The sequence below is a fragment of the Aphidius gifuensis genome, linkage group LG5 (genome assembly GCF_014905175.1).
Source record: "Aphidius gifuensis isolate YNYX2018 linkage group LG5, ASM1490517v1, whole genome shotgun sequence".
In the NCBI taxonomy this organism is placed as follows: domain Eukaryota; kingdom Metazoa; phylum Arthropoda; class Insecta; order Hymenoptera; family Braconidae; genus Aphidius; species Aphidius gifuensis.
The window spans coordinates 16,329,737-16,352,656 of NC_057792.1; the positions used below are offsets into that span (position 1 = coordinate 16,329,737).

Genomic DNA, 22,920 nt, shown 5'->3' on the forward strand with positions numbered 1-22,920 from the left:
TTTTTAATACTCTCTGTTTTTGGTACATACCTACTTGACGTCACAAGCCGCGTTAAAAAAAAAAGGCACATAATTTATCAATATACATTGTATTATTTAATTAAAAAAAAATTATTATAATATTATTTTTTGTTCAATTAATATTTGATAAATCAATTACTATTCGAATTATTCATTTATCAAAAATATTCGACACTTGATTTGGTGGTAAATAAATGTATCGTGTTGTGTTTTATATTTAGCTTATTAATTTAAAAAAATTAAAAAATTAATATTAAAAATGATACGAGCTGCGCATTATCAAAGCAACAAACTAATATTATTATTAATAATAATTTTTACTTTTTTTTAAATGTATCAAGTACTTAAATTTATTAAAATGGGAAAGGGAAATGAGCAACTACAAAATAAAATAATAAAAAAAATCAATTTAAAAATAAAATATATAAATAAATAAATTAACGATAATAAATTTAAGAAACGGGAAGCAAAAGAAGCCATAACAAAGAGTTCAGTAAGTGAGATCACACCAGAATTAAAAAAAAAAAAAAATAACATAAATAATAATGGAAAAAAAAAAATGAGAAAAAAATAATTTTTTTTTTGTGAAAATGAAGCCAATGAAAAAAAATTTTATGAAAAAATAGTAACGAAAAAAAATACTGACCTCTGTAAGCCTTTGTTAATGGCAAGCATGGCCTTGCCAGTGCTAAAACAAAAAAGAAAAAAAGAACAACATAAGAAAATAAATCATATGATTGAAAGCCGGGCCGAAAAGGAAAGAATAGGTGAACATAACATTTCTTTTCGACTACGGTGTGCCTCATTGTTTTTAAAAATTTAAATATAATTTTTTTTTTTAAATATATAAGTACTCTTACTCGCATATAGAAGGATTAACAAACAAGCGGATAAATGTATATGAAGGAAAAGGATTAAGGAAAGAAAAAAAAAAATTGCGCAGAAAATAATTTTAGCACTAAATTGAATACTATTTTATTTGTTATTTAAAAATTTTCTTTTTTAAATTAATTAAAAGATATTAAATCACTTGGAGTGATGTTTCATCTTGTCATTAATTTGTGCAGTGTATAGAAAAAACTGTTAATCCTAATAAAAATTATAAAATCAAGCGTGTAAAATTTTGGATAATCGCTCATACGCAAAAATATCCAATATAAAATTTTATATAAACTCAATTTTTTTTTTTTAGCATTTTAAATTTTTTCTCAGCTTGAAAAACTAGTTCACTCTGTTTGCGTGTTTTCAAAGGAGGGAAAAAAAATATATTACTACAAATACCTGTATAAATAAAGAGAAAAATTGCCTCAGTTCTCTTAGGGTCTTTAGAAAAAAAGAAAAAAAAAAAAATACAAGTTTTTCTGGATCGATGAAAAAAGCTTTCAAGCAAATAGAAAAAAAAAAAAAAAAGTAATGAGGTCATGTGAAATTAGTAGTGAACTCGTTTTCAAGTGTTAAAAAAACTGAGCTTAATTTTTTTTTAATTATTAACAAATGATTTGACCAATAATAACTGAAAATGAAAAAATAAAAATAAAAAAAAAAAGTTAACTATTTGAAATAATTATTTCATCATCAAATATATATATAGAATTGTTAAATAATTTGAAAATTTTTTTTTCTTGGGTAGAGCGAGTAGAGGCGAGTAGGTACCTGGATAGTGGCGACAGTGGAATGTACCTGAAGCGGCCAGTTGGATGATGAATTGGACCGCCAAATCGACGACTAGCTTGTGGTGCCAAATATGCTGCAATTGGTGGTATCGCTTTGTTGTTGTTGCTCGGATTATTTGCAAATTTAACAGTAATTGGCTCTGATGATCCCTTTGGTATTGTTCCATTGAGTTCCTGGATTGCTCGTTCGGCCTCAACGCGTTGATCGAATCGAATGAATCCAACACCTTTTGACAGTCCTGCCAAGTTCATCCCGCGGAAAACAATCGAGATGGACATATTTAAGATAAGGGCTAAGCGAGGATTTTTTTTTTATTGAATAGGATTTTTTTTATCCTCAGGATAGGTTCAAAGAACTGCCACACATCTTGCTTTTTATATTGATTTTTTTTTTTCAAACTAATAATATTAAATTGTTGTTGATTTTATTACAAATTAATTGGAAAATTTTTTATTCTTTTTTAAGATAACTGTTAGTTATATTAATTTAAAATTGATATAAATATTTTTTTCTTTTTTTAAATATAATTAAATTAATTGTAAATTATTTAATTTTGATATTATTTATCAGCAAGATAAACCCAAACGACTTTCAATTGTTGCTTAATCTGACGCCCTAGTGAGACAATCCTGTTGGATGATAAATTAAAATTAACTGAATAATAATTATTATTATTCAGTTTGTTGATATTTTTTTTGAATATCAAAATTTATTATTTCATTGTAAGTTCAACCAACAGAATAGTTTATATCTATTTACATATGTCCATTTTCAACTGATGGTCATCAAAAAGAGGTACAATGAAAGCAAAAAATATAAACTAAAAAAAATAAAGCCCAAAATTCATGGGCTTCTTGTTACTTTGAATTTTTATGGTTTCATATAATCCCACTGGTTTCCTTCTTTTTATATATATTTTATTCTTTATTATTATTTAAATTAAATTGCTTTCATGTATGACTCTTGTGTGAGATGTCCTTCAACTATAGGTAGTTTTTCCTCGTTTTCAGATTTACCAACTTGAAAGCTATTTTTCGTTTGGGGCAGCAGTTCTCGGGGAGGAATGGATTTATTTTTTTTTTTTTTATTTAATTTTCTTATGTGCATAATCTCAACGTTTTAATTATAAATTTATAATTCATGTATTTTTATACAGAAAATTTATCTTGACAAATGAAAATTTAATTCAATTAAAAATACAAATTTGGCTAAAATTATTTAGTAATATTTAAAAAGTTTTAATAATTTGCATAGACTTTGAAATACTAAAAATTAAATATATATTTTTATTAATTAAATTTAAAATAAATAATTGGATTTCTAATTAATATTTTTAGTTTCTTTATTTTTTGATTTGAATACTGATTACTGAAAATAATAATTTATTTGAAATTGAAATCAATAAACGTGAGAGCACATAATTAAATATTTTTTTTGAGGATCACCGAGTGAGCGACTCGGCTTGCGCAATTGCATTCTCCAACGAGAAATGTATGATGACGTTTTTTTTTTATTTTTTACATTACATTATCGATTTTCATATTATTAATTTTATGATAAAAATAATTTATTATTATTTTTTTTTCTCTTTTCTTTTTAGATTAGCAGATGCAATTAAATAAACTGCTGCTAATAATAATAAAATAAAAAAATATATTCAAAAATATAAAATAAGAAAAAAAAAAAAAAGAAAAAAAAATAATAATAAATTAATAGCAAACATATGAAAAATCAATTATAAAAAAAGAAACGCAACGTAAATTTTTCGTTGTTAAAATTGCGCAATAATTAAAAACTAATAGCTAATTGAAAAATAATTTAATTTTTGGGTTCGATTGATGACTCAATAAGGATTGGATATTGTAAGGACTGTTTTTTTTTATTCTTTTTGAACTAAAAAAAAAAATGATAAATAAATAAATGAACAAGTGTAGTGTGTATTGTGTGTAAACGAATGTAACGCGATTAAAATTAAAACGAACCCAAATGACGATAAATTTATTGAAAGATAATTTGAAGAAATAAAAACATATTGATTTACGTACCGGGTAAATTGTCTCCACCGCCAGTCACAAATTGTCGTACTAAACAGAAACGAAAAAAAAAATAATAATAAAAATCATAAGCTCGTTAAAATTAGTTAAAACAATATTGAGGATTAATTTAAAATCACCTCTGATTTATTTTTATATATAAAAAATGTGAATTTAGAAGAAAAATATGCAAAGAAAAATTCAAAAAAAAATTATAAATCAAAGGTGAAATTAATTTACTCTTTATATTCCTCTTAACATAAATAAATTAAATTATAATTATAAATATAAATTTTTCTTAATAATAATAGTAATGTTTTTTTCATTTATAAATTTCTATTTTTTTGCAATTTAATTTTTTTTTAACTTTATCATTCTAGACATGACATCGTGCAATATATTTTTTATTTAAACTAAAAATAATATCTAAACTGTGTACGTCCAACTAAGTATAAATAATTATATAATAATAATTAATAATTGTTTAATTAAAAATAAATGAAAAAAATAACGCGATGGGTTTTTTAGAGTTTTGTCGAGGTGGAGTAGAAAAGCAGTGGTTTTGCAATAAACAAAAAAAAAATTAAGATAGCAAATTAAACAAAAAAAAATAAACGTAATAATATAATTAATTAAAAAATAAATAAGTTTAATATATTTTTTTTTTCAAAATCAACAGGCAAATATTTAAAATAAATTTACAAAGCAAAAATTAATATTGTTATCAGTTGAATTGATAATTAACATGATGAAAAATTCTATTTGTTTTTTTTTTTTTTTTTTGTATGAATTGTTTCCTTCGGCATGGAAATATGAGCTGGAAATTCGATAGAATAGGAAACCCGCATCCTTTTGATTTTAAAATATATCGGAAGCTTCATGCTTTACTTATTTTACAATTATATTTTTTTTTTCTCTACCATTTCGATAAGTATAAAAAAACATTTTTTAAAATTATTTTCGTTTAGTATTTTTGGAAGGAGGTCATTGAACTCCATTATAAATTTCTGATTGTGATTTTAGGCTGCTAATATCTAAACTTTGGCTTCCGACAAATGTAGACTACTAAAAAAAAAATACATTATATTTTATTTCACTTTTGGAGCTTCGAAAAATTATTTGTATGACAACGGAAGTACAAATTCGAAAAAGTTTAAATTGATTGACCTGTCGAGGGTTTCATCAATTTGTCAATTATTTTTTTTTATTTATATTTCAATTATTGGATTTTCGTCTCAGTTGATATTCACTGTTTTGACCTTGACCTTTTGACTCAATTTTTAAGCTTTAGATATAAATTTTTTTCTCATAAATCAAGTAAAAGTAATTTAAAAAATAAAAACAATTTCAGTTGTCAATATAGAAACAATTTGCACAAGTTTAAATTGAAAAAAATAAATTTACTTTGCTTGATAAGATATAAATAGAATTTTTCATGTATTTTATTTTGATTTTCTTTGACTATATATAGTGAGGTTTTTTTTTAATGCGGAAAATAACTTACCAGTGATGTTATCACATAGAATTCGTGAAGTGATAATTCTACCGTACGGACTGAATAGATTTTCAAGATCCTGTTGTGCCATATTTTTTGGCAATCCACTGACATAAAGATTTGCTCCTTTTATTGCTTCACTGCTCGGTCTTGCATACGATACCTAATTTATAAAATTAAAATAAACAAATTATTAATAAAAAATGTTTTGTATTTTAATTAAAAATGATTTTTAAAATGTAAAATTTACCTTGATCGTTTTATTTTGCAATCGAAGACCATTAAGAGTGTTGATTGCTTTTTCAGCATCCTCAGGTCGATGATAATTGACAAATCCATAACCAAGACTTTGTCCTGAAACACCAGTGGAGTCATCTCACGTTACACATGAGCATTTATTTATAAATCAAACTGTCCAATTTTTTTTTTTTTTTTTTTATGTGTAATTATAGAATTTATTATTATTATTATCAATATTTAATGATAATGAAATTTATGATTGTATTTTTTATTATTTTTTAAATATTTTTATAACACTATTAAACAATCACATATTGTTATTTTATTTTTTAATTAATTTATAAAACGAGTGAGCTTGACGAATTCAAATAATATCGCGCTTTTCAGCAAATTAAATAACAAGATTTATAGATAAATTAAAATAAGCTGTTAATAAAAAATATGAAAAATAAAAAATTAATGATTTTACTATTAAAATAGAAATATATTAACTTTTTTATTTATTATAAAAATTATAACCACGTGCTTAAAAGCTCAATGTTTTTTTTTAAAACTATATTTAATTATTTATTATTTTTCATATTTTTTATAAACGCGTTTTCGGGCGTAATGCCACATAATTTGACGTGGAAAAAATTTAAAAATCCCAGCTTTGCGGAAATGCCGAAATTCGTTTGAAAATCATTAAAACAAAAGTCTTGGATATATTATTGGACATGAAAATATTAAGCTTTAAAAACGAGAAAAATAATAAAATAGAAATATAAAAATAAAATAAAAATATGTGTATATATATACATAGAAAAAGAGAGCGAGAGAAATAGAGAGAAATAAAAACGTGCCAAAAAAAAAAAATATATATATATTTATGTGACAACAGATATTATTATAAACAAATTATTAATATTTTAAATTTTTTCCAGTGATTAATTTTAAATGCACATGAATTGATGAATGTAAACATTGAATGAAATGGATTTTTTAAATTTTAATTAACCGGTGATTAACGTTTAATATAAATAATTAATAAAAAATAAATAAAAAAAAAAAAAAAACAAATTTTTTTTTATCCTTACCAAAAGAAAATTGTCCCGGGGATAACGAATCGCCGGCAACCGACAAAGCTGCGGTGACGTCTATATTGATTGAGAAAAAAAAAAAAAAAGGAAAACAGAGATATAAAAAATGTAAGGAACTTTTTTTTGTTTAAGTTTTACTTATTTAACAAAAATTTTATCCTAATATTGCCAAGGGGGTGATGTGATAATTAGAAAAAAAAAATGAAAAAAAAAAATTTAAGCAAACCACCTGGATTAATTTAATTATTTTTAAATTTCCGATTGTAAATATTAGATAATTATAAATAAAAATATTACCCCGATAATATTTAATGAAATAAACAAATAGTAAAAATATTTATAAAATAAAAATAATAATTAAAAGAGCAACTGTGTGTCCGAAAAAAATAAAAAAATAAAGAAAATTAGAAAATTTAATCCAGCTATTGTCGTAATTCTTGGAGTAATTACTACAAGGTCATATTTAAATTTTCCATTTAAAAATAAAAATACAACGTTTCTTTGTTGAAAAAAAAAAAAAAAAAAGTAAATAAAAATAATATTTTTTGGAGATGGATATTTGATAGTAATAGGACTGAAAGATAAGGTGAAAAATGTAATTTAATTTGCAGTTTATGCACAAGAGGATGTGAATCGTCTAGCTCGCTCGTTTACACTCGTGTTGGTATTATTAACTGCATCTGACAGGTGGTGTTACTTGCCAACTAATTTAATCTCCAAAAATTGCCAATTTTTTTTTACACATTGTTTTTAAAAATAAATAAAAAAAATTCAGGTAAATATAAATTTACAGTTTTTTTTTTCTATCAAAAGCTATAACATAACTTTAATAAATTTCTTTAAAAAAAAATTTACCTGAATTTTTTGTTTATTTTTAAATTCATATTATTGATTATAATTTTCATATTTTAATTTGGATAATTGGATTATAAATATAAATAATATAAAAAAAGAAAAAAAAAAAAAAAAGGTAAAAACCCACCAGTGACTTTATCACGAATAAGTTTGCAACTCTCAACTTCACCAATACTGGAAAATAGTGATCGTATTTCTTCTTGGGTCATTGTTTGTGGTAGATAATTAACGATAAGATTCGTCTTTGACTCCTCTTGAGATGTTTGTCCAAGGGTTGAACCCCCATTTTGTTGCACAACTGTATCCATTCCGTTTGCCATCATTGCACTCGTTCTTAAAACACTTGACCTTTTCTAACTACTCGTATATGAAATTCTGAAAACAAATAAAAAATAAACACAAAAAAATTAATATATTTATATCACCAAAAAATATATATAATATTGATTTATAATTAATTTATAATATTTAAAATAATACATTTTTTTTATCATTTATAAAATGTAAAAAAATAAAAAAAAATTAAGGAATGTATGATGGCTGATATATAGTTTGACTTTAACAGAGTACATTTGATGTATAGCCACGAAAACTAACTATGTACATACACATCTAATTCTAATACTTCTAATAATAGAATAAATTCTATTTCTGCGTAAAGTCACGGTGAGGACTCTCTGAACTCGTGTGTATATAAATCCATTGAATAAAAATCATAAAAAAATGAAACACAAAACATACACCTGACATACAACAAGAAAAAAAAATCAATTAAACTATATTGAAAAAAAAAAGAAATATAAAAGACAAAAATACAATTACAAATATTGCATCAAACAAAATAATATATAATATTTTAATTCACAAACAAACGCTGCATGTTTGATCAATTGTTAAACAAGTTTAATATATTTATTTATGTTATTACATAAATCATTGTGTGTATATATCATTGTTGAATATAAAAAAGAAGCTTGGTGAGAGATAAAAGAGCCAATCGGATCAACCAGCTTTTGCAAACATGGCCGAAGCTTGAAAATTATTGCGCAAGCCAAAACCACCCCATACATGATGACGACGACGACGACGAGTTTCATGGATCGAAGTTACCAAAGGGGAAATTATTCGATGCTATATATACCAAGGCAATAGAAATACCACCCCTCTTATACATATATATATTCTCTCTTGTTTCTTTATTCATCCTATAACACCCCCTAAAGCAATGTTCATTTACCCTTGTTCAAAGGGCGGGTCAGTGACTGGCCAAAAAAAAAAAAATTATTCGGCCAAGTTTACACTGTCCTTGAAAATACAAAAATAATAATTTAAAAATAAAAATATTATTTTTAAATAAAATACATTTTATAATATTTAATCAAAAAAAAAAAAACTCCAAAAATTATTAATTAATTAATTAACAATAATATAACAAAATTTGAGTAAAAAAAAAATCGGTTTTTTTTTTTAAATTTTTAAACTAAAAAATAAAATTATTAATTAATAATTATTTATAAATAAAATTAATAATAAATTTATTGTTAAAAATGTATATTGAGAATCCCTGGAAATTTATATATATATAGAAAATTGTTTAAAGGGGCGGTGAGTCTTGTTGCAGGGTAGTCATTTAAAAGGCTCCCATGGTAATATAACGGAGTCATGGGATTTGCCACCCCTGGTGCGTTTATATAATTTCCCAAAAAATACACATACACACAGACAGACATATACTAAACTAAAATGCATATATATGCATGTCAAGTTGGATGAGGTGCGTGTGCTTATATTGCAAGAATGAAATAGGGCGAAGGGGGGTTTAATTTTCAAGCTAAAATTATTAAAGGTATGGGGGAAAATATCGAGAGTCTGACTAGGGTGGTTTTTATATATATGTATTTTCCCCCCTTTTTACCCCATCTAAATAGAGAGAGATGTCCTTGCCGCGAATATACACAGCTGTCACATACATCATCAACTGGCACGAGCCACTGACGTATAAAATACAATTTTCTTTTTTTTTTTTTTTAAATAAATTTTTTTAAATAATATAAATAATTTAAAAAATAGATTTTTTTTATTGATGAAAAATTTATTAATTTATTTTTCAATTTGATATTTATGTTTTTTAATTTATTTTATTCTATTTTCTATTAATTTGTGGTAACAGATGACGACATATACTTGCATCAGCTGTCGAGACACCTTTTCACCCTCGAGGCCTGAGGTAACACCGGTCGTTGCACGCTAGTCAATTTTTTTTTTTTTTTTTTATATATTTCAACTTAAAACGTGTGCTACCTCACGTTCTCATTTGTTACACTGTATTTTTTTATACATCCTTTCAAAAAAAAAAAAAAAAACGACAGATTTCGAATTTTTTTTTTTCCAAATATATTTGATCTATTTATTTTTTTGACTTAAATTCATCACGTTTATTATTTTATTTCTATTAAAAAATTTGATAAATGTTATAATTTCATATAAAAAAAAAAAAAAAATTAAAAATTAATATATTATCTTGTTACATAAATGTTTATAACTATTTTTATTTATTTTTATTTTTCGAAACAAGAAACCTTTTTTATTTATGTTTATTTATTTCTAGTAAATTTATATTGTATAAATGGATCAATGTTTATAAATATATATAGTAGCTGTGACATAAATATACGAGTAATAAAAAAAAATAAAATAAAGAGCAAACAATATAATATTTATATATGTAAAATAATAAAACGCCCGACAATCGCGGCATCGGATCTTTCAACTTGTATTCGCGGGATAATTCTAGCTGGCTTATCGATCCAACACAGCCACATACATCTACGATAAAATACAAACACACACATATACATTTACAATATATAATATATTTTAGGACCTCGACAATGCAGCCCTGGAAATCCTATTGTTGTCCCTCGCGATGAGTACCCAAGCTGCTATCATCTACCCTCTACGCATAACCCACCCCAACTATACAACTTCTCCTTTTCTCTTCCGCCCCCCCTAAAATTTTTTAAACCATCACAAATTCACATTAAAACTTCCCTCTAGCATTTTAATCCATCAGACTCTTTAATCTTTTTAAATAAGGCTATTTAAACATCAAAAAAATGTAAAAAAAAAAATTTCAAACATAATTTAAAAGAAAAAAATTAATTAATCATTAATTACGATGAATATTTTAATATTAAATTAATTTTTATTTATTTAATAATATACGAGATATGATCTCTGACATCGACCAGGTGGTGGTCATGACGACGAGTCATAAAAATCGCGTGGCCACATTGAGTTTAGTTAGTTGTAAGTTTGTTGCGATCAATACGACCATATACCCCTTCATTCTCTTTCACCCCCCGTTATATATATATTATTTTTTTTCATATATATAAAGAAGCAATACACATATTATTCTATTTAATTTTTAATACATACTTTTATATAGAATAAAAAATAAATTAATTTGCAATTGATTGATTGATTTAAATATATATATCGTCTCAAATGAAATGTCGAAAGGAAGACCTTATAGTTAAACAACAATATGACAAAACATGATTATTTTATTTTTATATATTTTTTTTTTATTCTTATTTTTACCACACAACCGGCATGTTACTTTTTAAATGTGTGTGACACATTCATGCTGAGTTACTGTACCAACATAATGAAAATAAAAACGCGTCATCATTGAAAAAGATGCGAACATTTTTTTTATTTTTTCAACAGCACATGTCTTAATATATATATTTTACAAACACTCATATTATGATCACGCATCACATAACATCCCTCTCAACTAAAAACTACCCTTATTTAAAATTTTACTCCAATTTTTTTTACTCAAAAAAACAATGCACGTGATTAACAAGCGTAAAATGATATTTACTCATTTTTTTAGATGAAATAAAATTTAAATAAAAGGCTTACCTTAATCACAGCTATTGGCTTACTCACTCGAGTAAACTTTATTATTGTTGACTTTGGTTATTAATAATAATTATTATTATTATTAAAAATATATATTTATTAAATTTTTATAAATATAAATATATAAAAAATGATTTGAGATTTTTATTTTCAATAAAACACCTCTATTTGTCAGGTAATTAATTATTCAATTAATTTTTTATAAATTTTTTTTATTTATTATTTAAATAAATCAAGCTGTATATTATTTAATTATTATTATTTTTTTCTCTTTCACACCGCCGCCCGAAACGTAACGTAATAAAAATCAATAAAATGTGAAGTAAGGTAAGAATAACGGCGCTTTAGCGAAATAATATATATATAAAAAAAAGAAAATTTTTTTTTACACTTGCACCAATTAAACACTTTAAAATATTTTTCTATTATTTTCACGATATCTTATTTATCGACACCCAATTTAATTATAAAAAAATATAATAAAAAAAAAAAAAACGAAAAAAAAATTTAATACATCCGTCATCCGGCTATGTAATCCATTTTTAATTATTTTTTTTTTTCTTTTTTAGTTAAAATAATTAACTAGCACGCTTTATTCCAAAAAATAAAAAAAAAAAATTATATAAACTCTTTTTATTTATATTTTTTTTGGAGTTATTTTTTTAAAAATGATTGTTAGCGTTGGTCAAATTTTGTGTGTTTATAGTTGCGTCCTTTTGTTGTGTTATTATAAATAATATATAATAATAATATCCAGCGTTGTTTCACGACGCGTGACAGTCAATGATATATATATTTTTTTAAATATTGAATTAATATTTGAAATAAAGAACGGTTAACTAATACTAAACAAAGAAACAATGTTACGGGCGGAGGCTGCCTAGAGACTGAACCGGCTTCTTATTGTGGAGCGTTTAATGTCTGCCTTGGTATATCCTAAATATGTTTTTTATTTTTTTATATACCCCTCTCATCACCAAACTAGACGACGCCATTTGACGCCATTTGCCGGTGCGCGTGGTTTTTTTCCCCCTTGTATTATACCGGCTTGTAAAATTCACTTCGGCATGAATCGGTTTAATTCGGCAATAATTTTCTCCTACTTGAAGTCTTGAAACACGCAATATACATATATATTTCTCCTACTTCTCCCTCCATTTCATTTAGTTTCTGTCTAACGCGACTTTTTTATCTTTTTTTATTTTATATCTTTCTCTTTCTTACACTCTCATCCGCTGACTGGAGCCGAATAAAATGAGATATATAAAAAATATATATATATTCAAGACGAATACCCTTTTTATTTTGTCTCAAACCAAAAAAATATAATTTTTTTTTCTTTTCTTTGTTCGAAATCTCTCTACGTCTCTCTTTGAGTATTATCTATTTTTTTTTATTTTTTTATAATGCTCATTTCTCTTTTCTCCACATTATCTCTACGAAATTTGCTTTTTTTTTTTATTTTATCCGATTTTGGGATGAAATTATTTTTTTATTTTTTTTTATTCGAGACGATGAGGGGGAATTGTGGGAGGAAGAGACATGGGGGATTTAAATTTTGGGCACGGTACTGCCAACAAACTCAATAAACGTGATCTTAAAATTTTTATATTTTTTTAACTATAATAACAAAATTTTATCAATTAAATAATGTTGTTAAAGAAAAATCTAATTTATATATTTGATAAATTATCATACCTGTCTAAATAGAATCAATAATTAATGGAAAATTTAATTGAAAAAAAAAATTAAATGTAGAATAATTTGTGGCTGTAAATTTTTAATCGTTGATGAGCAAGAGGTGAGATAATCGAGAGGAAATCCTCAAAAGGTCAACGAGACAGTCATTTATATAGAAAAAAAAAAAAAATTGATCGATACAGTATAAACAGCCACAAGAATTTTAATTAAATAAAAAAATTAATGAGTTAATATTAATTGTAAATTTAAATAATTTTCAACTATTTTTTTTTACTCCAAAAAAATAATTTATTTAGTTTTTTTTTTGCCTTGTTGCATAAGTGTGTACATGAATTCATTTAATATTTTTTTTTTGATTGAATAAAATTACACGTCATGTCTGCTATGAAGCTAAAACTTTATACTGTCTACTCCATCAACTTCCTATTTTATTGCCAAGAAATTTGTGATTCTCAAAGTGACTTCAAACTAACTTGCTATTTCCTGAAAATGTATAACACACAAAACTACCTAGGTGGTAGAAAAAATAAAATAGTCTAAATATCACATGTTACTTGTATGATATAGAAAAATAAATAAATTTTAAATATAAATTATAATTTTAAACTTTTATATAATTTTTTATTATTATATTGATTTATCTGTTTTCAGGGTTGAAAAAATTTACTCAACCCTGACCTTATCGTAATGTGAATAAGAAAAGTAAAAAAAAAAATTATTTCGACATGATGAAAGTAGAAAATTATGCGAATCTGACGAAACGACGCGAGTAAGACTTGGCTACAGTGCCAATAATCATTTCAACCAAAAGGTGCCAATATCATTTCCAAGAATCACACTTGTACTTTCTTCTCATTATCATTATTTAAATAAAAAAATATATTGTTTGACAAACAAAGAAAAATTGTTGTAGAAAAAAAGAATTTAATAAATTTACCAGTGTTTTGTAATTAGACTCTAAAGAAACAAAAGGGAAATTTTTTCGATTTTTTTTTTTGAATTTACTGCTTCCGGGTCTAATGTCTATCTGTGAAGTTTTTTTTAAAAAAATAAAAAATATATATATGAACATTCTCATTATGCCATTTGACTATTTTTCAAGTTTATTATTTTTTAGTTTTAAATATTTTTTAAATTTAGAAACATGTTGGTTGGTTGTTTTTTTTTTGTCACAATTTTCAATGAGATATTTTTGATAATTTAATTTTAAAAAAATAACGATTGTATTTTGTCTTTGAAATTACGTTGATATACAAACGTTTAAATGTGCCTCACATGCAAAACTATCCCCTGCAAAAATTATAAATACGTACGCGTATAAACACTATAAATATATTTAGAGTTCTAACTTAGATGAAGGATATATGCCACGTTTTTGTGCGAAAATCATTTACACCCACTGTGCTATTATCAAATTGACAATATTAAAAAAGAAATAGCATTAAAATTAATATAAAATTATAAATTTAAAAAACAATAAATAATAAACTTTCCATATTTTTTTGTTATAAAATAATTTAACAATAATCAATAATTAAATTTAATAATATTTTAAAGCTCAATTTTGATTTTCGTTATTTAAAATTTATATTTTCATTTTATTTAAATAATTAGATAATTAATTTATATAATTATTGATAAATAAATTAAATATATATCAAATGCTATTTAAAATAAAAATATTTTTGATATTTTGTCAATTGAATGTAGTATTGAGATGAATGGATAAATAATTGAGGAAAAATAATTTATATTTTTTTTTTTTTGTGTATAAGCCAGTTATAAATCCAAGGATAATACGAATCACTGTATCCACAGTTGGATATGCCAACTGGGGGTTTGACAAATGAGCAACCCTCCGAGTGCATATTGTATATTTTATATTTCTCAACACCAGCTGCCAATTCTTGTGTCTACTTTTTGCCAAAGAACATTTGTGAAACTGCATTTATTATATTGTACACCACAGAGTACTCTAAATTTTCTTTTTTTTTTTTGACACTCAATTTGACAAACATAGATAATAATATCATCTAGTTGATGTCGAAATTTTACTCAGAAAAATGAATTTATTCAACAAATATCAATGAAATTAAATAATTAAAAAATAAGAAAATTTATTCGAAAATACAAAATAAAAATAAGCTAAATAAATTAGATATAATTCTTTATTTATTTTTTATCATTTCTATAATTATTATTTTCTTTTTTTTTATTTAACTCATAAGAGGGCTAATATAGAAAAATATATGACTTATTACCACATGATGAGAATAAAAATATTGTGAAAAAATAAAAAAAATAAATAACCACCTACAGAGTAAAATTAATCGATAATATATATTTTCCTACGATCAATAGATTATCTAAAAATATCCTAGTCATTTTTTCTTCAATGATTTTTCTATATTTATTAATAGCTGTAGAAAAAAAAAAAAACAACCGGAACAGATAACGATGTATAGACAATTTATTTTATTTTTTTTTTTTGCATTGAATATTGTCACACAATCCGTCTACTCGACAAAATAAATATTAAACAAAATCAATAGTTTTTAAATGGAAAAAAAAAAAAATTCAATAATATTGGAAAAATGGAGTAGAAAAAAAAAACGGAGTAAAAAAAAATCCAAAACTCCAGACAATATTGATTAAAAACCGATTAATTTAGTTTTTTTTTCACTTTTTATGCTTCAATTTTATTCTCATAATATTAATAAGATATATAGAAAATAAATTTGTTAATATAACTAATGATATGTTTTTTTATTTAATGAAAAAAAAAATGTAAAAAAGTGTTTGAATGTATTTATAAAACAGCAGGATATCAAACAACAATAATTGACTTTATAAAAATTTTCATAAATTTATGAAAAAAGAGATAATAACAATGATAAATAAAAAAATATATTAAAAAATAATAACAAGTAAAGGAAGGCTATAAAAATATATACATGAATATAAATAAAAAATTTTTATATTGTAAATGTGTAAAGCAGAAAGTCGTCCACCCGTCTGGCGTCATATGCCACCACGTAACCGCCCACTGTATCATATACAACCCTGCCAGTTGGTATGATGCCTAACGTTGAATTCAATTTTCAAATAAAATTTTCAATATATCTATCAAAAATATATGTATTCTTATTTTCTATATAGGAATACTTTATAAACTATTAAAAACATTTATAAATTATCAAAAAAAAAATGTAAAATTAATTCATTAATTTGTTTTCGCATTTATAATTTCTAATAACAATAAAAAAAAATATATTTATTTATAAATTAACAATATTAATTAATTAATTAATATAAATTATAAATAATTAATAATTTAACAATAAAAATAAAAAGTGCATGCATGCATTAAAATTGCATTAGGACAACCATGAAAAAATATACAAAATTAATAATAAAAAAAATTTTTAAATAAGGGTAGAAGCATTGTACATTGATAATAAAAAATGTCTGTGCGTTAAACTGGACTTCATTGATTGGTTAAAATAGTACCAAAAAATTAAAAATCCATTGGCATTAGATAGAGAAAAAAAATTCGGGGGTACATGAACCCCAAGCAAGTTGCTTCGTATTCTAATTTTTTTTTTTTTTTAATTTATACCCCACTTCCCCCTACTACATACCACTTCTCAGTCACCCTCGCAGGTTCACCCCATGTATATCAACATACAGTATCATACACACATACATATGAAAGAAAAAAAAAATGTAGTCTATTGATAAACGCAGGCGCGACACATGGACCCAAGCAAACGATCAATACGCGACGAAGCGAGTCTACTGTTCCCCAACTATCTTTCCCTCTTAACAACTTCATCCCCTCTTTACTATACACCCCCTTGATGCTATTTCTACTCTTCATGAAGCCCCCTCTTGTATTTTTTTTTTTTTTTTATTTTTTTATTTCCCAAAACAATGCAACTTTTGCACATAGAACCCCAATAAATCGTTACGCTTTGCAAAAAAAAAATTCAAGCATTTTGTTCTCTATATAATGAAAGCATGTTTTTTATTTTTTTTTTTATTTTTCAATATTTATAGGGTTAGTTTTAATCAACTGAGTTTTATAATGTTTATCAATTTGATATTATGATCTAAAAAAAAAATATATTTATAACAATAAGACATTTAAAATTAGCAAATTTATTTTTTTTCATTTGAGTTTTTTTTTGTTTTTCTTTTGAATTTTCATGCAATTAATACTAGACAACAATTAATTTGTATTTATATATTATTAATTATTATTGTAGGTATATATATGTATATTAATATATAGAGTAGGTTTTAATTCATTTTAAAGATTTCTTTTTTTGTATTTTCATATATATATCTTCTTGTCTTCGATGGTGGAATATCCACGTTCATCCCTTGAGATAATGGAAAAAGGAATAAAGGGGAAGATGAGGGATTGGAAATTTTTTTTTTCTTTTTGGGGATGTCTGCCGACCCCGTCATGAAAACTAGTTTTATATATTTTTTAAAAATTTTTATTTTATATATTTTTTTTTGAATTTTGATATATTTTTTTTTATTTTTCATTCGCGTCTTTGGAGTTTTCTGGGTGGCCATTTCGCCAACAAAGTTGACGCTGTTGACGATTTTGTGTAACGCCATCTGCAACTCTGATGAACTCTCTTTATAAATTTTCAATTTTCCTTTTTGTTTAAATAAAATTAAAATATATAATAAGGAAAGAAAGAAACTATATAAATTCCATTGGATTAAAGGAATCATTATTTTTATTTGAGCTTTCATTGATTTTTTTTTTTTTCATTTCATTTGATATCGTTGGTTGTTGAGGGGGTGTATGGAAAAAAATATATATATAAATTTAAAAGGAAAAAGTAAAATTCACAAATTGTCGGAGTCGGCGTAGTCGGTTTCGCTCGAGGTCGAGGCCGAAGCCACACCCAGCCAAGATTTCGCATAACGATTCTCAAAGAAACACGTAGAAATTTTCATACAAAAAAAAACCGAAAACCTTAACAAATTATTATTTGTAAATGAAAAATAAAAATTTTAACGTTTTTATATATATATTTATTTTTCAGATTCAAAAGTCTCGGTGGGGTGAAACTTTGACTTTTAATATAAAGCCACATCCAGGTGCCAGTTATGTTTGAATTTACGGATCGTTGAACCGTATGTTCCCTCTCGATATCGAAACAGCCCTTATTATTATTTATATATTTTATATTTTTTTTTTTTTTCAACATTACATAAATTACATAAATTATAAAAATAAATTTTTTTTTCTTTGAATTTATTGGCTGTTGACACATCGAGCGGTACCGGCTACCGAAATTAATTAAAAATATAAAAATCAAAAAAAATGTTAAAAAAAACTGTCCGCTAATAAAAGGATATAGATAACAAAAAATTGGAAGGAAAATTTAACCGGAAACCCAAATATAAACTCATATATAATCATGTGGTTGTATTTAAAAAAAAAATACAATTTTTTTTCTTTTTTTTTTTTAAATAATCAATAATAATAATAATAATAATCAATAATAATTAATAATATAATTAATAATAATAATAAATAATAATTATAATTAATCAATCAATAAATATAAAATTTTATCAGGCAGATACAAAACATAAAGTAAAGAAACAAATGAACATACCGGTTAACGATGAAAATCAGTGGTTGGAGGATGCTGAACTACAGCGCAGAACGGAACGCAGTGTTGGGTTTTTTTTTTTTTTTCTAAATTTATATATAATATATATATTTTCTAATTAATTTTGACTAATAATATTTAAATTGTGCATTGACAAATAATTAGTTTCAATTAATAAAGATTTTTTTCTTGTCTCACGCCGAAGACTTTTTATTTTTTTTTGTATTTTTAATTGAAAAAATATTTGATGAAATAATTATAAAATTGATCAAGATTATTAATCACCACTAATTAATTAATTTAATAAGATATATAATCTTCAAGTTGCGTGATCACTTTATTTATTATTTAGAAAAATTAATAATTGATTTTGTTAAACAGAAAAAAAAAGCTTTTTTTTTTTATCTATTTTTTATCACCGTATTAACATTTGTGCGCAATTAAATGTACTTTATATAATTATTTAAAAAATTGGAAGAAGTTTCAGATGGAGAATATAATTTTAACATGAAAATTAATTAAGTTTCTTTGTTTGTAAATTTTAGAAAATTCGCAAACGATTTGAATTTGAACTGTTTTTTTTTGTACCGAATTTATAAATATTTTTTTCAAGTTTTTCAGGAATAAAGAGTATAATCAAAAATTAAAATACATATAATACCGTATATATTATATAAAAAAAAAAAAAACAATATTAAAGGTTCGAGGATTATATTCGCAGACAAATTAACCCCTAAGGAACAATTTGGATGTTTGAAAAAAAAACTTGATAAATTATTTGAACTAAAACTCGCACGAATAATTAAAAGAAACACAGATTAATAATATTATAAAAAAATGAAACTTTTGTTAATTATTCAAATGAAAGAAAAGAAAATTTAACGTTTGGAATGAAAAATTGTGGATGTATCGGGTTTAGCAAAAGTATGTATAGATATTTGAAAAAAAAAAAAATAAATAAACAAACGTATAATATAATTATTATAAAACTCAGAATAATAATATTAATAAAAGGTATATAATAATAATAAATATTGCGGAATAACGGTGTCTAAAACGCAATGTCTTTTATGTGGTGCGATAACTAAACTGAAATTTTGTACAAAAATTGGGCAATGCTGCACCTAAGTAGAAAGTTGTCTATCGCGCCGGTTCGAGGCGTGGGCATATTTCAACCCTCCATTGGAAGTATTAAATTGTCTACACATATATATATGTGTGTATAAGGGAAAAAGGGTGGTGTAGCCAGGGGGTGGTAAGGTATTAGAAGACTCGCTCGATCTCACTTTGCAATATAAAGTCCAACAAGGATAATATCTGCGCGCAAGTCGTTTTATGATTATGGTATATATCAAAGGGGTGGTTGAGGGTTAAAATGAAAACCCTCCTTGCAATGCTTTCAACAGATACGCAGGCGCTTGTTGTTAACAGAGACGTTGAAAAAAATAAATGAAGAAAAAAAAAATATAGGTATATACACGAGATGTGGAAGCAGATCAAACACGATGTGGGCGAACTTTCACAACGCAGACGCGATATTTACGAGGGTTCAAAAAGGCTTAAGGGAGTGGAAATTATAAATAAAATAAAAAACATATATTTATATTGTTAAGAATGCGTAAAGCTATATTATATATTAAATATTGTAGTGTGAAAATTCACGAGATCATTGCAATACAAATAATAATTCAAAAGAATTTTTTTTTTTTTATTTTTGTTAATTTTATTTTTCACCGTTTTTTTAAATTAAAAATTATTTTATAATTTATTATCAAATATTTAATAGAAAAAATAATTTAAAATATTTATAAATTATTATATTTTATTTAAAAAAAAAAATTATAAATAAATTTTTTTTTTTATATACTAATTAAAATACCCCTATTGATGTAGTGTTGGTATAAAGAAAAATTATTTTCTAATGATTATAATCTTGATTTAAAAACTGTCAAAAATAAAATAAAAAAAAATAATATATACACATTAAGGCCCGGTGCAAGGTTGTGTGTATAAAACACCCCTTGTATTTTTATTTTATTTTCAAAGATTTTTCAAAGATAGTAAAAAAGGTGGATACAAAAAAAAAAAAAAATATATAAACGACAAAAGAAATTTTATTTGCGTTATATTATTATTGTTGACAAACCAAAAATCGTCTAAAGTCAAAAAGTAACAATATATAATCTGCAGTTTAGATAATAATATAAATTCAGTAACAAAAATTATTTATTTTTTTGTTATTATATAGCTTTGTATTAACGCCCATCATCATTGCTCGACACACAAGGGAGTGTACAAAATAATGAAATACAATTTTTTATATATATATTTTTTATCCTGTTCATCGTAGCCACACACTCACACAAATAGATGTTTATGATAGCTGACAGTACATATAATATTAAGTCGATGATGTTGAGGCCCTTTTTTTTTTTTTTCATATCACAGAGAGCAACAAACTCAACTGAGTAAGGTCAGGTTTTCATATGGCCAGATTATCATGTTCCATAAGTATTATCTTGGTCCCTTAATTTTTCAACCCTTTTTTTTTGTTATTTATATTTTTATACTGGTATGTATATTTTAGACTGATAAATGATCGTTTTATGTTGTATTATAATTTTATATGTGTTGTTACCAGCTGTCATATTTTAAAACCCTTTTACTACCCCTTTTTTTTTCTTTGAAATTAATTGAAAAATCGTATTAAAAGTTTCTTTTTACACTGTTTATTTAGCTCATGTATCAATTGATTATTATTTTATATATTAATAATTAATTGTTGATATTTAAATTTTTAAGTTTAGAAATATAAAATTTATAATTAGTCTGTACAAGTTTATTTTGTCTTGAATGTAAAACAGGGTGGGGTCCTGCGTAATGGAGGGTTGTGTTTTCGATTATCGATTCTTGTATTCTATCTCACTCAGTTTTCATCCTGTTTTTACCACCCCTCAACCACCCCCTGTATTTATTCTATATACGAGATGATCAAAAATATATCTGTATGATAAAAAAAAAAAAAAAATGATAATATATATCTCATTGTCTTTTGACTCTTTGACTTTGTTACCCCTAACACATCTATGTATTATTTTGTTTTTTTTTTTAACATTTTTATTTATAGTTGACCAGATATATTTTTTTGCAACCCTCTCAATCGCATGCGCATGTTATTTGAATTTTCTGCGCGTTTGTACAACTCCATAAAAAAAAAATTTGAAATAAAAAATTGTATATGAAATTATTGCGTCGGTAAAATTGTAATCTTTGTTATAAATTATTTTTAAAAATTAAAATATTTAAATGGTTTTCTTTTTAGTTTATTTACTTGTAATTTTAGATGGTTTGTTTTTTAAATATTTTAGTTTTTTTTATAAATGTTAATTAGTTGGAAAATATAAATCAGAAATCTGGTTTATCAGTTATGGAATTTAGGGGTTGATATTTTGGGGTGTGTCGTGTATGGTAACAAGAGAGATCCTTGAAAATATAAACTCAATGAAATATGCAGCAATGAATCTATGATATAATGCATATATTATATGCATCGTATCAAAATGTTATTTCAATATTTATTGTTCATATATAAATAATAAAAAAATATTATCTATGCCTTAATCCAACTCAGGAACGAACTCGGTACCAGCCAATTCGGGTGCGTCCAAAATGAACAGGGTATCTAAAATGGGCACTTGGTTTTCGAATGATTTTTTTTTTTCTAATTAATAAAAGATATAGTTTGAATTATATGTAAATAATAGCTGGAACTTTTTTTCGAGTCAAAAAAAACAAAATTTTACAACAAAAAAAACCAAGTGCCCATTTTAGATACATTTTATAAATAGTAATAATTTTTGTTGTTTTTTGAAATTATTAAAAGAGTTTTATTAAATATATTAAATGGGTTTTATAAAGTTTAGCTTTATTCTTTTGTAATACTTTAATAAAACTAAAAACTTCTTAAAATTTTTTTAAATTTATTTCCACAATATTTTAAAACACATTCTATATAATTTTCCCATTTTTCATATTCAGATGGCTCCAATTTTTCCGTACTAATTTAAGCCATATAGAATGTGTTTTAAAATATTGTAAAAATAAATTAAAAGCTATTCCAATAAGCGGATTGAAAATTGGATTAAAAAGTATACTATTTAAATAATTTAAAAAACTAAAATCAGTAAGAATTAAGTAGTAATATTGGTCATGCTGATGTTTTATTTTTGAATCATTTGGCC

At 24.2% G+C, this 22,920-nt stretch overlaps 1 protein-coding gene across 50 annotated transcripts in view; it reads right to left on the reverse strand.

Moving 5' to 3' along the window:
* Positions 1-22,920, reverse strand: part of LOC122857908 (ELAV-like protein 2) — a 38,000-nt gene that overhangs the window by 7,076 nt on the left and 8,004 nt on the right. For 2 of the 50 annotated variants that reach the window (XM_044160391.1, XM_044160398.1), the window contains exons 2-8: positions 7,525-7,772; positions 6,540-6,599; positions 5,474-5,598; positions 5,233-5,386; positions 3,741-3,779; positions 1,675-1,933; positions 668-709 (exon numbers count right to left, since the gene is read on the reverse strand). In XM_044160391.1, the coding sequence (XP_044016326.1) occupies positions 668-709; positions 1,675-1,933; positions 3,741-3,779; positions 5,233-5,386; positions 5,474-5,598; positions 6,540-6,599; positions 7,525-7,720 (875 nt within the window). In that variant the 5' untranslated portion in view covers positions 7,721-7,772. Of the gene's footprint in view, positions 1-667; positions 710-1,674; positions 1,934-3,740; positions 3,780-5,232; positions 5,387-5,473; positions 5,599-6,539; positions 6,600-7,524; positions 7,773-11,333; positions 12,317-18,682; positions 19,810-22,920 lie in introns of those variants that run through there. The other 48 variants (XM_044160402.1, XM_044160395.1, XM_044160407.1 and 45 more) reach the window with 41 other exon arrangements.